This window comes from Drosophila miranda (assembly GCF_003369915.1).
Source record: "Drosophila miranda strain MSH22 chromosome Y unlocalized genomic scaffold, D.miranda_PacBio2.1 Contig_Y2_pilon, whole genome shotgun sequence".
Classification (NCBI taxonomy): Eukaryota; Metazoa; Arthropoda; class Insecta; order Diptera; family Drosophilidae; genus Drosophila; species Drosophila miranda.
This window is the reverse complement of record NW_022881614.1, coordinates 18,568,048-18,584,260: the sequence shown is the minus strand read 5'-3', so window position 1 is coordinate 18,584,260 and position 16,213 is coordinate 18,568,048. Positions and strand designations below refer to the sequence as shown.

The 16,213-nt window shown below is 43.3% G+C and overlaps 2 protein-coding genes across 8 annotated transcripts in view; both read left to right on the top strand.

Annotated features, from left to right (window-relative positions):
• LOC117185822 overlaps positions 1–14,085 on the top strand; it is a 63,675-nt gene extending 49,590 nt beyond the window's left edge. Inside the window, exons 2-10 of one of the 7 annotated variants that reach the window (XM_033398005.1) lie at positions 8,422–8,816; positions 9,340–9,494; positions 10,102–10,242; positions 10,306–10,435; positions 12,289–12,383; positions 12,684–12,863; positions 12,933–13,025; positions 13,150–13,299; positions 13,379–14,071. In XM_033398005.1, coding sequence (XP_033253896.1) covers positions 8,606–8,816; positions 9,340–9,494; positions 10,102–10,242; positions 10,306–10,435; positions 12,289–12,383; positions 12,684–12,863; positions 12,933–13,025; positions 13,150–13,299; positions 13,379–13,513 — 1,290 coding nt within the window. In that variant the 5' untranslated portion in view covers positions 8,422–8,605 and the 3' untranslated portion in view covers positions 13,514–14,071. Of the gene's footprint in view, positions 1–8,421; positions 8,817–9,339; positions 9,495–10,101; positions 10,243–10,305; positions 10,436–10,691; positions 10,713–11,140; positions 11,415–12,288; positions 12,384–12,683; positions 12,864–12,932; positions 13,026–13,149; positions 13,300–13,378 lie in introns of those variants that run through there. The other 6 variants (XM_033398008.1, XM_033398006.1, XM_033398009.1 and 3 more) reach the window with 6 other exon arrangements.
• A 198-nt stretch (positions 14,086–14,283) lies between these two features.
• Positions 14,284–15,337, top strand: LOC117193710 (NADH dehydrogenase [ubiquinone] 1 alpha subcomplex subunit 11-like). The gene is made up of 4 exons (XM_033398436.1): positions 14,284–14,384; positions 14,555–14,816; positions 14,885–14,979; positions 15,051–15,337. The coding sequence occupies exons 2-4, from the start codon at positions 14,560–14,562 to the stop codon at positions 15,206–15,208; spliced, it is 510 nt and encodes a 169-aa protein (XP_033254327.1). The 5' UTR covers positions 14,284–14,384; positions 14,555–14,559; the 3' UTR covers positions 15,209–15,337.
• Positions 15,338–16,213: the final 876 nt, after the last annotated feature.

Genomic DNA, 16,213 nt, shown 5'->3' with positions numbered 1-16,213 from the left:
TTTGTTGATATCTGACCCAGACCGCGCAACATAGTTGTGCACTTCAAAAGCTTAACCTTTTTCATGGTCTTCAACATACTCTCTTTTATTATGGTTAAATCTGACCCTGTATCCATTTTTTTCATGCGACTGCGATCCAAAATGACGCGAACTTTATCAACTTTACCAGCTTCTTAAGGACAGGTACGCGAAATGTGACCATTCTGATTGCACTTAAAACACTTTGTTTCGGCTTTGCAGTCTTTGCGTTTGTGTTCTCCTGATCCACAGTTATAGCAATATTCTTTTTTACCGCTTTGCCCACTTTGCTGCTTGAAACTCGTTTTATGCTGTTCGTTATTGCCCTTCTTCTCCGATATGTTCAAAGGATCATAGATATCGAACTCTTCTTTCAAGGCCCTGAAGGTCTTACAGCGATACATGGCATACTTATACTCGTTTCTTATGTCCAGACCGTTCACAATATGGCTTATAACAGCCGCGTGTTCAACATGTCCGACTGCTGCTATTTTTCTCATCTGCAGCAAGTACTCGTGCATCGACTCACTACTCTTCCTCTTTCTTTCTTGCAGCAGCTTATGAATGTCTGCACTGTTATAGCTACATGTGAATTCATCCAATAATACGTTCTTCAGTTCCTCATAGGTGCACACGCATTCAGCTTCAAGGAAAAGCTTAGCTGCACCGGTCATTTTTCCTCTGGCCTGCACATACTTTTGCTTTTCAGTAAGCTCATATGCGTCGGCATTTTTTTCGAATATCTCTCGGGAACCGATTTACCATCACAATCGCTCACAGCTTTTGTAAAATTATCTGGAGCGATCTTCATTTCTCGTTGCTCATCGCAAAGCACTTTCAAACTTAGCAACTTTATCATTTGATCAATCTTGTCATCAGTATTGTGTTCTGCATTTTCTAAATCTTCCATCTCGTTTGCACTCGGGTGCGACGTTCCTGGTACAGCTTCTTCCTTCTCTCTCTCTTTCCAGTACAACGGCGGCGGTGTTTGCATCATTTTGCGGCTCTTTTCGACTTGTGTCTGTGTACCCGACGAGTGCTTGTCTTTTCTGTTTATAAGTGTGTATCACACACAACGTGTCTGTGCGTGTTTTTTCTGCTTGTGTACGTACTGCGCACGGACAAGGCGACGCTGCGGCGCGACAATGAATTTCACAATTTTCCAACCGAATTAAACGACCGATCTTTTATTAAACTCCGTGTCTACTGTTAGGCTCACAGAATTTGGATTGTTCAACTTAATGTTTATAGCTACCAACAACAACTTTACAACTTTATGTAGCTACAAACAACAACTTTAACAACTTTTCAACAATCCTCTTCTTGCATCAGCTTCTGCTTTCTTCTGTTTTTCTTTTTCACACACTCCGAGCTCTGTATTCGACGCGGACGAGCCCCCAAATGTAAGATTAATAATAATGTATCGTTTATTAATAGTGTTTTTCGAAAAAGAGTACAAAGTGTATGATTTAAGATGTGCAATTAATGAGTCTGTTCTTCCGACTTTTTGTTCAACTTTCTGCTTCTACTTCCAACAATCGACTCCCGTATCGATAACCCCTTATCGGTTAGGTCTTTTAAACATCGGTTAAGTCTGGTTATATCGGTTAGGTCTTATCGATGGTATCTTAAGTTCAAATGTTAATTTAGATGGGATAGTGCTAACTGCTTGATACACTGTCCTTTACATTCGGCCCTCCTGCTCATCTTCATCTGTCCCAGATGATAATATATCATCGTTCTCTGAGACAAAACGCCATAGCTTCATATTGTCACTGCTCGTTGCTGTGATATTTGGCCCCTCGACTTGAGCAACCTTTCTGACGTCGTAGCGACCGTTCCGCTTTACCTTGGTGACTTCATATGGGCCTAGATACTCCCTGGCCAACTTGCGTCCTGCGACGAACTGCGTCCTCTTGATCGCGACCATGTCTCCTCGTCTGTAGCCGTGCTCAGGTCGTCGTTTTTTATCATAATTGCGCTTGTACACCTCTTGCGCCTTCTCAATGTTTTGTTTCGCTTGGTCACGCAGTTCTTGGCGCTCGTTCTTAACTGGGTAACCAACTCCTCGTTGAGCACCTCCAATAGTCGACTTTCAGCTTGTCTGTGCATCTTTGTCCCAAACATGACCTCGAATGGCGACGACTTCAACGTAGAATGCACATGCGAATTAATCGCCATCTGGACCTGTGGCACATGCTTGTACCACTTCGTTGACTCCTGAGCTGAGAGCTTTGCGATGATACCCAAAATTGAACGGTTCACCCGCTCAATCTGACCGTTGCCTCTCGCCACACCTGTCGTTGTACAAACATGTTCGACCTTGTTCTCGTTGAGAAACTCGCTGAATGCGTTGGATGTAAACGCTGCTCCTCTGTCGCTGACTATGCGCTTGGGAAAACCAAACACAAATGACCAATCGCTCAGCCTCTTCACAACTTCTTCGTGACCTGTTGACTTAGTTGGGAACAGCTACACAATGGAGAATGCATCTACCACAGCAAAAATGTACTTGTATTGCTTGGCTGTCGCATCCATTGGTCCCAAATTATCAACGTGCAGCGTGTATAGTGGTGTGTCACCCTTGTCAATGCAATGAAGATAGCCTTCTTGTTTGCCCAACTTTTTGCTGAAAATTATACAACTGATACAATTAGTAATCAACTTATTTACTTTCCGTTCAAGGTGCGGAATCCAGTATTGCTGCTGAACTGAGTGCATTGTCTTCGCTGTGGAGAAATGACCAACTTCATGCGATCCTTGAATGATTTCCCTTTCCATCAGCCTTGGAACCACCAATACGTCATTGCCATTTACAGATTTGAAGAGAAAACCTCCTTTAAGCTTGTAGTCTTGATATGGGTGCTGCTTCAGGATCTCAACTGTGGCTTTGATGAAATCGTCATCCTGCTGTGCTTTCTTTATCCGAGCTGTTAGCTCCGTCGTCACGAACATGCATGTCTGCGGAAAACGACTGAGACAGTCCACGTGTCTCATTCTGTCCCCTGGGCGGTGTACTGCTTTGAATGTAAAGTCCTCCATATACAGAATCCACTGGGAAACTTCTCTGGGTATATCTGCTTTCGTTGCTGTCTGCTTAAACGCCGCACAGTCAGTGGCAAGATCAAATTTGATCCCCAACAGGTAGTGACAAAACTTCTTGAGTGCGAGGTATGCAGCTTTGACCTCCAAATAGTAACTGTGACGTTTGGACTCGGCTTGTGTAGTCTTTTTACTCCAATAGTAAATCGGGTGGAAATTGCCATCAGACTGCTGCAACAGAACTGCTCCGAAACCTTCTTTGGATGCATCCGTGTGGAGTTCCGTTGGCGCTTCTCGTGAGTATAAATGTAATACAGGTGCGATTACAAGCAGATTCTTTAAGGTTTGTAGCGATTGTTGCTCTGCTTCGCCAATGTTGAAAACTGCTTCCTTCCTGAGTAGATTCGTGAGCGGCCGGGCAACTTGTGCTTAGCCAGGGATGAACTTTCTGAAAAAACCTGTGAGTCCCAGAAATGCTTGAACTGCTTTAATGTCTTTGGGCGTAGCAAACCGACTGACAGCTGCTGTCTTCTCTTTGCCGGGCCAGATTCTCCCGTCCTCAATGATATGGCCCAGAAAGCTAATGCGTGGCTGCATGAAGCTACATTTCTTCCACTTGATCTTTAGGCCAAACTGCGCAGCTGTCTTCAGGACCAACTTCGTCTTCCTCATGCATACCTCGGGCGACGCGGCGTAAACAATTATGTCGTCCATATAAAGCTGCATAATGTCAGAGTTGATTAATTCTTGAAAAATATAGCTTACGAACCGAATGAACGCAGCTGGCGAGTTCTTGAATCCGAAAGGAGCTTTATTAAACTCGAATAATCCCTCCTTTGTGACGAAGACCGTATACGACTTGCTTTGCTCTTCCATAGGCACATGGAAAAATCCGTTTTCAAGGTCCATTATGGTAAACCACTTAGCCGACTGCAGCTTTTCCAAGACTTCCTCCATGATCGGGACTGGGAAGCAGTCCAGCAATACCATGCTGTTTAACTTCCTGTAGTCTACGCAAACTCTAAGTGTACCATCTTTTTTCTTCACGACGACAACTCTGCTCGCTACATTTGAAGACGACTTGCGCACGATTCCTTGCTCGATCCATTCTTCGACTTCGGCTTCGTCTGTTGATAAACGACTCGGTGAGTGATGAAACGGCTTGATTACTACGTCGGGAACTATCTTCAGTTGGATTGGAGACTGCTTTGCAACTTCTGTGGACATTTGGTAACTGTTTCTTATCATCTGTTCAACGTCTTTTCGATATTGCGGCGGAGCTACAAAGGATGACTCTTCAGTTACATTATATATAAGAGCATGCTCATCTGTTGGCACAGGATCTGCGTCATGCTTCAAAAACGTGTATCCTTGCATATCAGCGACGAAACGGAACTTTTTAATGAAATCATGCCACAAAATTGCGTCGAAATCAATCTGGCTACTGGGGACTACTAAAAACTTCTGTGTGGTCTGCAACTTATCCACGGTAACTTCTGCATTAAAGTATCCAACAGGCTTTGTTGATATCTGACCCAGACCGCGCAACATAGTTGTGCACTTCAAAAGTTTAACGTTTTTCATGGTCTTCAACATACTCTCTTTTATTATGGTTAAATCTGACCCTGTATCCATTTTTTCATGCGACTGCGAACTCTTCGATCAAGGCCCTGAAGGTCTTACAGCGATACATGGCATACTTATACTCGTTTCTTATGTCCAGACCGTTCACAATATGGCTTATAACAGCCGCGTGTTCAACATGTCCGACTGCTGCTATTTTTCTCATCTGCAGCAAGTACTCGTGCATCGACTCACTTCTCTTCCTCTTTCTTTCTTGCAGCAGCTTATGAATGTCTGCACTGTTATAGCTACATGTGAATTCATCCAATAATACGTTCTTCAGTTCCTCATAGGTGCACACGCATTCAGCTTCAAGGAAAAGCTTAGCTGCACCGGTCATTTTTCCTCTGGCCTGCACATACTTTTGCTTTTCAGTAAGCTCATATGCGTCGGCATTTTTTTCGAATATCTCTCGGGAACCGATTTTCCATCACAATCGCTCACAGCTTTTGTAAAATTATCTGGAGCGATCTTCATTTCTCGTTGCTCATCGCAAAGCACTTTCAAACTTAGCAACTTTATCATTTGATCAATCTTGTCATCAGTATTGTGTTCTGCATTTTCTAAATCTTCCATCTCGTTTGCACTCGGGTGCGACGTTCCTGGTACAGCTTCTTCCTTCTCTCTCTCTTTCCAGTACAACGGCGGCGGTGTTTGCATCATTTTGCGGCTCTTTTCGACTTGTGTCTGTGTACCCGACGAGTGCTTGTCTTTTCTGTTTATAAGTGTGTATCACACACAACGTGTCTGTGCGTGTTTTTTCTGCTTGTGTACGTACTGCGCACGGACAAGGCGACGCTGCGGCGCGACAATGAATTTCACAATTTTCCAACCGAATTAAACGACCGATCTTTTATTAAACTCCGTGTCTACTGTTAGGCTCACAGAATTTGGATTGTTCAACTTAATGTTTATAGCCACCAACAACAACTTTACAACTTTATGTAGCTACAAACAACAACTTTAACAACTTTTCAACAATCCTCTTCTTGCATCAGCTTCTGCTTTCTTCTGTTTTTCTTTTTCACACACTCCGAGCTCTGTATTCGACGCGGACGAGCCCCCAAATGTAAGATTAATAATAATGTATCGTTTATTAATAGTGTTTTTCGAAAAAGAGTACAAAGTGTATGATTTAAGATGTGCAATTAATGAGTCTGTTCTTCCGACTTTTTGTTCAACTTTCTGCTTCTACTTCCAACAATCGACTCCCGTATCGATAACCCCTTATCGGTTAGGTCTTTTAAACATCGGTTAAGTCTGGTTATATCGGTTAGGTCTTATCGATGGTATCTTAAGTTCAAATGTTAATTTAGATGGGATAGTGCTAACTGCTTGATACACTGTCCTTTACATTCGGCCCTTCTGCTCATCTTCATCTGTCCCAGATGATAATATATCATCGTTCTCTGAGACAAAACGCCATAGCTTCATATTGTCACTGCTCGTTGCTGTGATATTTGGCCCCTCGACTTGAGCAACCTTTCTGACGTCGTAGCGACCGTTCCGCTTTACCTTGGTGACTTCATATGGGCCTAGATACTCGCTGGCCAACTTGCGTCCTGCGACGAACTGCGTCCTCTTGATCGCGACCATGTCTCCTAGTCTGTAGCCGTGCTCAGGTCGTCGTTTTTTATCATAATTGCGCTTGTACACCTCTTGCGCCTTCTCAATGTTTTGTTTCGCTTGGTCACGCAGTTCTTGGCGCTCGTTGTTAGCTGCGTAACCAACTCCTCGTTGAGCACCTCCAATAGTCGACTTTCAGCTTGTCTGTGCATCTTTGTCCCAAAAATGAACTCGAATGGCGACGACTTCAACGTAGAATGCCCATGCGAATTAATCGCCATCTGGACCTGTGGCACATGCTTGTACCACTAACGAAGTGGTGAGCTGAGAGCTATCTCACCTAACGAGGCGTTTACCTTGCTTCTAGACAAGGATCTCAGCAATAATTTACGGAAACCTTTAAACGATTTTATTTTTATGTAAATAAAAATTTTGTTTTAGTCGTGCAACGCCGTTTTCTTAAATAAAATATGCTTAATACTTTTTTTCACTATAACTAATAATTTAAATGTGCATTATTAAAAAAAGGGGCGGTGCCACACCCATTTTTTTCTTAAATCCACTTCTTATTGATTATATATATTCAATACAAAAAACTAAATGAAAAAATCTTGTTCTGTTCGGGAGTTATTAATTTTGGCCAACAAAAGTGGTCGTTCGGACCATAGTGCACTGTCCTTTACATATATGTATGTATGTATAAATGAGTACTCGCATACAAATATGGGTGTGCCAATGTTCGCGTGTGTGTGATAATAAGAGAGAGAGAGCGAAACTGAACGCTGCCTACTGTGATGTGATTTCTGTGTGCAGACAGAGAGGAAAATAATGAAATATTATTAGACGGACCCAAAGGTTCGAATTGTGCGAGCTAAAAATAAACGAGGGGGAACGTTGTGAGTTGCTGCGGACACCGCAACTCTACAGTTATACCCGATACTTAGTCAGTATGGCTCTTCTCCGACAGACGCCGCTAATATTAAACGACACGACAAAGAGTGCGTGCGAGAGAGACAGAAAATCAGTCTGAGCGTGACGTCGGGCGCTGCGTAGCCAGTGCAAATTGATTTGTTCCTTTTGGCTATAAAAATGATCTGATTTGTTCCAGATTCAGCAATCTGATAGATATGATCATTATCTATGATTCTGCGTTTTTAGTTTTCTCGAATCTGCAATATTGTGGATGCAACAGATTTTCGTCCTTTGTGAGGGCGGAAGGGGGTGGGGCGAAATTCTGAGATATTCGTTTTATAGTGAGATCTAACAGAAGTGCGGATACCAAATTTGGTTACTCTAGCCTTAATAGTCTCTGAGATTTGTGGATGCCCCAGATTTTCGTCCTTTGCGGAGGCGGAAGGGGTGTGGCGAAATTTGGACACGAAACGGTCAAGGTCCGATATCACAGGAGTGTGGATACCAAATTTTGGTTGCTCTGGCTCTTATAGGTTCTGAGATCCTTGAACTCATATCTTGCAATTGGCAAAACCGACCATGAAACCTGTGTGCTAGAGAGCGACAGAGCGAGAAAGAATGAAATTGTTTTCTTGATTCTGGCTATAATAGTTATACGATCTGGTTGAAATTTTACACTCTAGAACATATAGTCATCCTCTACGATTCTGCGTTTTTGGTTTTATCGTATCTTTAAAAATGTGGATGCCACAGATTTTCGTCCTTTGTGGGGTTGGAAGTGGGCGGGGCAAAGTTTTGAAATTTTTTTGTAGCAGTGACATATCACAGAAGTCTGGATCCAAAACAACGTTGCTCTAGCTCTTATAGTCTTTGAGCACTAGGCGCTGAAGGGGACGGACAGACGGACGGACGGACAGACAGACAGGGCTCAATCGACTCGGCTATTGATGCTGATCAAGAATATATATACTTGATGGGGTCGGAAACGATTCCTTCTGGACGTTACACACATCCACTTTTACCACAAATCTAATATACCCCAATACTCATTTTGAGTATCGGGTATACAAATATCGAGACTGCTATTTATGTAATAAAGTCTTTTTTGTTTTTTTGTTGTCCCACAACAATATTTTAATGTACACGACTTTGCATTGTGATTCTTAATTCGAGATCAATGATCAGTGAACGTCGACCTGGGGTGAACTGGAGCGTGTTACTACATTATTGTACCCCAAGTCTATGTATTGTATATTTCAGATAATGCTTTAAACGTACAGAAACCCCATCTACAATTAACAAAAATGAGCCAATGTCAAAGTTAACCGCAAGCTGGAGAGCAAGCATAGCAATTCAACGAACCAAACAAATCAGATCAGGAATACTGGAGCCTTAGGTTTTAGCGTTAACTATATGAGAGGAACGAATAGGAAACGACTACGAAATGCCTTCAGCAGCCACGAAGAAACGGCCATCCGTTGTCAAGGAGGAGGAGGGTATGACGCCCAAGAAGACGGCCCTGATCATTGTCACCGTCATTGGATGCATTGCCATATTGTGGCCAAAGGTCTTCCATCCCATGATGTTCGGTTCTGCGCCGCCGCCGCCCCACCAGCAGCGAAACTTAAAGGATCAGAGGAGCGGGGCACCGGGCGGTGAGTTGAGTGGCAATGTTTCCGCAATTAGAATCGAAAATTTATTAGTTATTTCTTTTTATTTATTATTGTCTCTGTGCGCCTCTGTGCCTGTGTGTGCGTGTGTGTGTATGTGTGTGTTCGCCTGTCCTGTTTGGTGTTTTAGGCTGTTGTGATGTTGTGCTCGACAGGGAACAGTTCATGAACGCGACGAAGCCGGATGCTGCCGTACCGTTTGGGCCCACCTCTACCGGAAACATATTAACCTGTACACGGGTGAAATAAGTAGGTCGCTCCCTCCATTGGAGCACAGCACTTTCCCTCCATATCTCCGTTAATAATCGAAATCGGTATTTGCATTTCTGGTTTAATTTTTAAAGGGCTTTTTTCACTAACTTTAAATCGATTCGATTTACCTAACAAATCCCTACTATAACGGGTTGGTTCTTCGCATACCCTAACCTCATTTTGTGTTTATTTTATTTGAAAAGTCAAAGCCGAAAAGTCGTAGCCGAAATAATTGAGATAATAATGTTCTTGTCAGGTCTGCGACAGGAGCGTCCGGCTCACCTACATCCAGAGTTTATATACCAGGCGATGCGGGAGCGTGGACGCGCCATACCTGCCACACCCACCGTGCCCATTGTTGAACGCAAAAGTTCAGCAAGTAATCCGCCCCCGCGCATCTTAGACGGACGGGTGAGTTATGCTATCCATCTTACATTGTGCATTGTTCTCTGGAACGATGATTACACTCGATCATCCAATCCCGATGGTAATAATGGGATCGACGATGGAGCGGATGAGACATCATCGCTCTCGTTGGAAGTCATTTATAAATAGAAAAAGTTTATTTTATTTTGGTTTTGTTTTTGTTTTTATGACACTGCACGCAAACTGAAGGCAAAAGACAGCGCAAACGAAACAAAAACTGTAAAGGATGAGTGGGATAACAGAAAACTGTGGGGTTGGGTTGTACGAGTACATATTGAACTTGTGCCAAATTCAATGCGCCAGTTCCATCTCATCTCATTTCATATTATTCTGTGCTCTCATCTGTACGAGTAGCTCACAAAAGAGGACTGCAAACACAGAGAATAAATTAATTGAACTATACATATGTTGCCCCTGTCCGAAACCATTGAGACGGATACAGAAATATGAATGCTACAAGTTACAGCATGAATGGATGTTTTTTAACAATTGCTTTAGGAAAAGTCTGTCGGACTCATGGTGTATTCTGCTCTAAATGATTATCTAATTTAATTTATTTCCTATAATGCTCTCGTCTTGCTTCTTCATTCAGCCTTGTCCCATTCCTGGAATGCGTCCTCCAATGGGAGCCGGAGCTCTGCAACAGCCCCAGCAGCGGGGCAGCAGCATGGGCTTTCTAATGCCCCTCTACACAATCGGAATTGTCGTGTTCTTTGGCTACACGATAATGAAGGTAAGGATCTATCCTGCAGATCCTCATTCAAAGAATCCTTCCCAATCTTGTTTTTCTACACAGATTGCATTCAAGAAGCAAGTGCCCAATGCACCATACGGACCAGCACCATCGGATGCCGGCTTTCGACAGCAGGTCTTTGGCCAACAACAGGAACACAGCCAGGTGGAGGATTTGGGCGGAACCAAATTGGGTGAGTTCCCAGACTAGTTTCAGTCACTTTTATTATTTATTATTCTTGTAGTTCTTACACACCACAATGCAGCAGCCACACAGACCAAATATCCATCCACCATATACAACACACAACCCGTAACCCAAACACACACCCACCAGTCGATCCGATCCTAACCGAACAAATCATTTTTGTACTTTTCTGCTTCCGCCCATGCACACATCTGCATCTGTATCTGCATCTGCATCTGCCCAATGCCTACATATGCGATAAGGCTGGCGAGAACACCAGAGAAGTAAGCCACATATGGATAAGAAGATCCGTAGAATTTTGTTCGTTTCTTGATTTCGGTTCTAGTCCACTGCGTAGTCGATTGGATGATGGCGAAGGAAAACTTCGCGCCCATTCTTGAGTTTTGAAATATGTCCTCCTCATTTGGTTTAGTATCTTTTTGCGGGTATATATGTATAGTTTGTTTATTGTGTAGATGTTATGTATTCTAGATGTTGTATATTGTGTATATAGTAGGTGTTTACTAACTCATAAACCAATCACGAAATCACAGATTTAGTCACGTCCCCCAAACATGAATATATATGTAGTTTGTTCTGATTTTCCCACCTCCCCTCCCCCTCCTGTAAATACATTAGTTTTCTAGTCTCGTTTGTCCTTTTGGCGTCAAAATCTCAATCTCAAAGCAAAACTCGTACGCAAATTTTATAGGAATTGCAGCAGTTAAGGCGAAGGCGCATGAGGCCCCATGAGAAGACAGCGGAGTCGAAGCCGGAGCCGGAGCCACGACGAGGAGATCTACAATGCCAGCGTGTCGGCCACCGAGGTGGCCAGCAATCTGTCTATCTCCCTCAAGCACCACCAGGAGCAGATGGAGAAGGAGCAGCTGATGGAGATAGAGAAGTTGCGCCAGAAGCTCGAGGATACGGAGCGGGCGATGGCCAAGCTGATTGCCGAAATGAACACCGATCAGTCTGAGGCAAAGGTTAGCATCGTCACAACATCGACCCAGATACAGACACCATTCGATATCATTTATTAATACTTATCCTGTTTCTTTGAGTTCTCATTTTCAAGATGATTGCAACATTCAATTCACATAGAATCAATCAATCAATCAGACCAAAATTCAAAACAAAGATCATACCTAAGTACAAGCCAACAATAAATTACTTCTTGTTTTTCAAGTAGATAGATGAAATGAATTGAATTTAATCCCTTGGAATGGTTCCCCTTGCTCCCCTTCCCCCTTTTCAAGATCAAAATTCTTCTTCTATCCCCCAGCAGCGGCATGTAAACCGTTAACCTTTACCCCTGTGTATAATATCATTGTCTCACTCTCACTCCACTCTCTCTGTCTGTAACTATTTCATGGAGCGGAACTCTCTCTCTCTCTCTCTCTCACTCCACCGCTCTATCACTGTTCTACTCGTTATTTTGCTCGTCTGCAGTCTATCGGCGTGCCATACGATACGATACGATACCTTTTACTAACTAACTTTAATGTAAATGTAATACCTGCACCTCTGTGTCTAAACTATTTCAACTAAATTCTTATGATGGGGACATATTTTACAATTCAATCTGGCCAATCTCTATCCGAAATTAATACTAGTATTCTCTAGAGTCTAAACTGAAACCATCACATTGCCAATATACTCGTACTCATGCCATTTAATATGCTATAGGATTTACCATATATAAATATTCACATATCTGTCGTTTCTACGTTTTCCATGTATCTTACTCTCATGCGTAATCAAACCAATCGAAAAATGAAATGTTTTGTAATGAAACGAAAACTGTGATACCATGATAAACGAAACCCAAACCGAAACGAAACCCGAACTTTTGTATAGTTGTAACGGCGATACAAGGTTTGATAGACGCTGCCGATGAGCAATTGAACGTTCGAGACAAGCAGAGAAGTTATACTGAAACTGATTTGAATAAGGTTAGAGGCCGTCAAAGGGTCCCCACACGGCAATGAAATCGTTGAACATTTTTTGAATATTTTTAGATATACATATGCAATATCTGAATACCTGAATATATCTAATTACGTATTCTTTCTGTTAATTAACCAAGAACCTTCGACTAATTGAGTTTTTCGTTGTGTCTCACCTAACCACAAATTGAAGTAATTAATTTCTCGATTTATGATTTTTAATGTTTGAGGCTGTAGAAATGCTTGAATCCAATCCGGAGATTTATCTGCATCTCTAACAGAACTTTCCATATGCCCAATCCCTAGCAAAACGACAACGAAAAAACGAAAGATCAACTGGAGAAAGACAAGGAGAAGTACAACATTTCCTCCAATGGGCACGTAAACGTAAACACCACCGACCAGGGTGCGGATCCGGCTGCAAAGATAGTCAAACAGCAACAGCAGCGAAAGCGTCGGGACCTCAGCGCTGAGCGGGAACTAACGGTAAAAATATATCTCTAATATATATATATTTGTAGATTTGTTGATGTAAATAACCCATTGTTGGCTCAGGTACTGGGCATGGAGGTAACAGCCAGTTGCGAGGGCGGCCGCAAATGGACCGGGCGCCCTCCAACGACTGTTTTCCGAGCACCAATCGAACATGTAAGTGCCACGGCAGCACCAGCACCAGCCCCCCGCAGAACAGATCCAATAGAAACCATAGCTTTCCAACTATTAGCATTGTGCTTTGCTAAGAAAATAATGTTTACACTCTTCACAACTCCAGTCCAAATTGGAAGGTAACCTACCCGAGGCGCAGTCCATTTACTTGGAAGGCGCTCTGGCACACGATTCTCAGATTTTGGTAGCCGACACCCAGACCAAGCGCGAGGAGGTCTACGATGCTGAGCTCAATGGATCCGCCGAGGAGCCAGCCGTAAGAGCAGCGCAGCACTCTACTCTCTGCTTTCTGAATACGCGTTTCTAATTGACTATTCGACTATTCACACTTTCAGGTCATTCTTAGCAGTAAGATGACATTATCATTGATTAATTTGGATGCAAATCAAGAAAATGGCAATTGGGGCAAAACCGAAATCGAGAGTCCACTGGCTGATGATATCGAAATAATTGGACACGACGAGCAATAGAGATACTAATACTTACATACATATACAAATACAAATATTTGTATCGATGGTGACCTAATTAATTGCAGGAGCAGAGTGAACTAATTAGCAAATTACGACTGATTAACATGAAACAGAATTGCCAATAATTTGATATCTAATTTGTATATACATATTGTGTTGTATGTTTTGATATATTCGTTTTGTTTTCGAAAACGCCAACACGTACATGTACATATACATGTACATGTACTGGCCCCCCTCCAACTGCTCCAAGAAACTGTGCCCCACTTTGGTCAAACGTACTCAGATTTGCCCTCGATCGCCTGATTTTATGTGAATAATGTTAGTTGAAACTCAAGGCAAGAACTAGTCTACCACTAAACTAAGCGCATACGATAAATTCGAAAATCGCATCGTCTATTATTCTGCACTCTACTCGTATTATACTTTTGCATAATACCCTTCCTCTCGTCACGTTGCGTGGAATGAAAAATTACCTTAATAAAAAGCGTTCTATTGCACCTTATGAATAAAGAACTAATATTAGTGCCACAGCGTTTGTGAAGTTAGTATAGAGAATAAATTATAAACCGGACTTGAAAACGAAAAAATGTACGCTCATTTACTGATATTATTGAATCTAATATTAGAGAGGGGGCTCTAAAATCTTTTCATTTAGATGCACTTTAACATTAAATATAATTTTGAATCAACCGCTCGATTGAAACAAGTTGCTCCATTTCGCGCTTAACAGCACCTCGATGCCTCTTTAGCGCTTAACAGCACATTCCGTGCACTATTTTTCCATTGCATGTGCACACACTGCCCATCAGCTGTTTGTAGTAAAATCTTGGCTGCGTTTCTGAAATAATTACGTAAATATCGGCAGGTTAGTATATTTAACAATAATTATAATTGAATAGTCCATGATGTCGCTGCAGACATGACCCGCAACGCTGAAGACCGCTCCCTGCGGTGGCTAAATTGCAGCGGGTAGAATAGATTCCCATAATTTTGCTTGTTGCTAATGATTTTTGTATTTTTCCTTGTGGTAAACAGCCACCATGTCGATCTTGCGCTCCAAGTACTACGATCATCCCGATGGGGAAGATGCCTTTGGCAAGATTGTGGCCACCAACAAATACGCCGCCGCCGCCGGCCTGGCCTGGTCCACAGTCGATGTGCTGACGCTGGCGAAGCCAAAGGGCTACCTGCCCACGCTGGGGCGCTTTGCTTACAACACCGGCCCGCTGATGGGTATGGCCACAGCATTTACTCTCACGACACTGGCAGCCACCAATGCTCGCGGAAAGGATGACAAGTGAGTGGGTGATGCGATACAAGCTTCGACTGACTGACTCCCCGGAGAAACGATTATTTTAATTGCAGAATTAACTACTTGCTGGGCGGATTCGCTGCTGGTGGCGTCTTCGGGGCCTGGAAACACAACCATTTGGCCGGTCTCTGTGCTGGACTCTTCCTAGGTGAGCTTCCGCTACCGCGTCTCTTCCCATTTGCTTATATTCACCCAACGCTGTCTCTGTCTCTTCCACAGGCATTGCTGGTGTCATCAAGAAGATGTCCATCGAACAGGGCTGGGAGTTCTTCCCCGACACACCCACCAAGCAGTACGGCGGCCTCAACATAGCCCAAAACGATTGGAGCATTATGGCCGATCGTCCCAAGGGCTGGACCAACAAGAAGCCGTCCTAGACGAGGAGTCATCGTTCTTATGTTTAGTGTAATGATTCAATTAGTGAAGGATAAGGCCAAATTCCTGTGCGCCCCGAATGCAGCTGCAGCCGAATAAAAGCCAAGTGAGAAGTAATAATGTCAGTTGAAGCCCAATCTGCAGTTGTCCATTCCCGATATCAAATGGTGCCACAGACAGGCCAACAGGCACGGCTCCGTGGGCCTCATAGATATGCAAACCAGTCGAATGTGCCACAAAAACTTTATCAGCTCTTGGCGTGAATGAATGACGGCCGGCCCAACGACTTGGTGGGATCTGGGGAGCCGCAGCAGAAAAAACAGAAAACTAAAAGAAGCATGGGGGAACGAGTCACGCTCCTATGTGGTTCCAACAGTTTATTTCTTTATTTTCGACGGCCCATTTAAAAATCCATGAATGTGCATTTACTCATGTTTGGGCCTTTTCACTTTATGTACGCCATGTACGTTTTGGGCATACTAATGATACTTTTCGTTTTGGGTTCCTGCTGAATCTATTGCTTTAGCTCAACCACCAGAAATTCCCTTTGTGCAGCGAGGTCCCTTTGCCAACCTCAGAATCTCTGCGCGGAGTTGTTGCTTTGGCCCGGGCTTGTTTTGCGGTTTATTTTTGCCGTTTCGCCTTTCATACCTCCTCCTCGGGGCGGACCAAGGCATCTTGGGCAGGTCTTGGCTTTTTTGTTGGCTGTTATGAAAGAAGAAAGTTTGGTGACCCTAAAGCCGACAGCCGTTAAATCTTTGGTTTCGACAATGTCCCTCCTTATATAAGTGATTCTGATGTATGTAATAATGATGCTGGTGTTATGGATGTTCTGGCTGGAATGGGTGCATCGTAGTAAACATTTCTCTCGCCACTCACCTTGATCTTTAGTCCATGTGGCCCACATCCACAACCCCGCCCGGCGTTGCCTTCCCTCCTCAAGCTGGAAACAAGTCGAGCAGCTTGCCCCGAAGCAAATTAAAGTGCGCCGAGCGGAGAAGACTCGC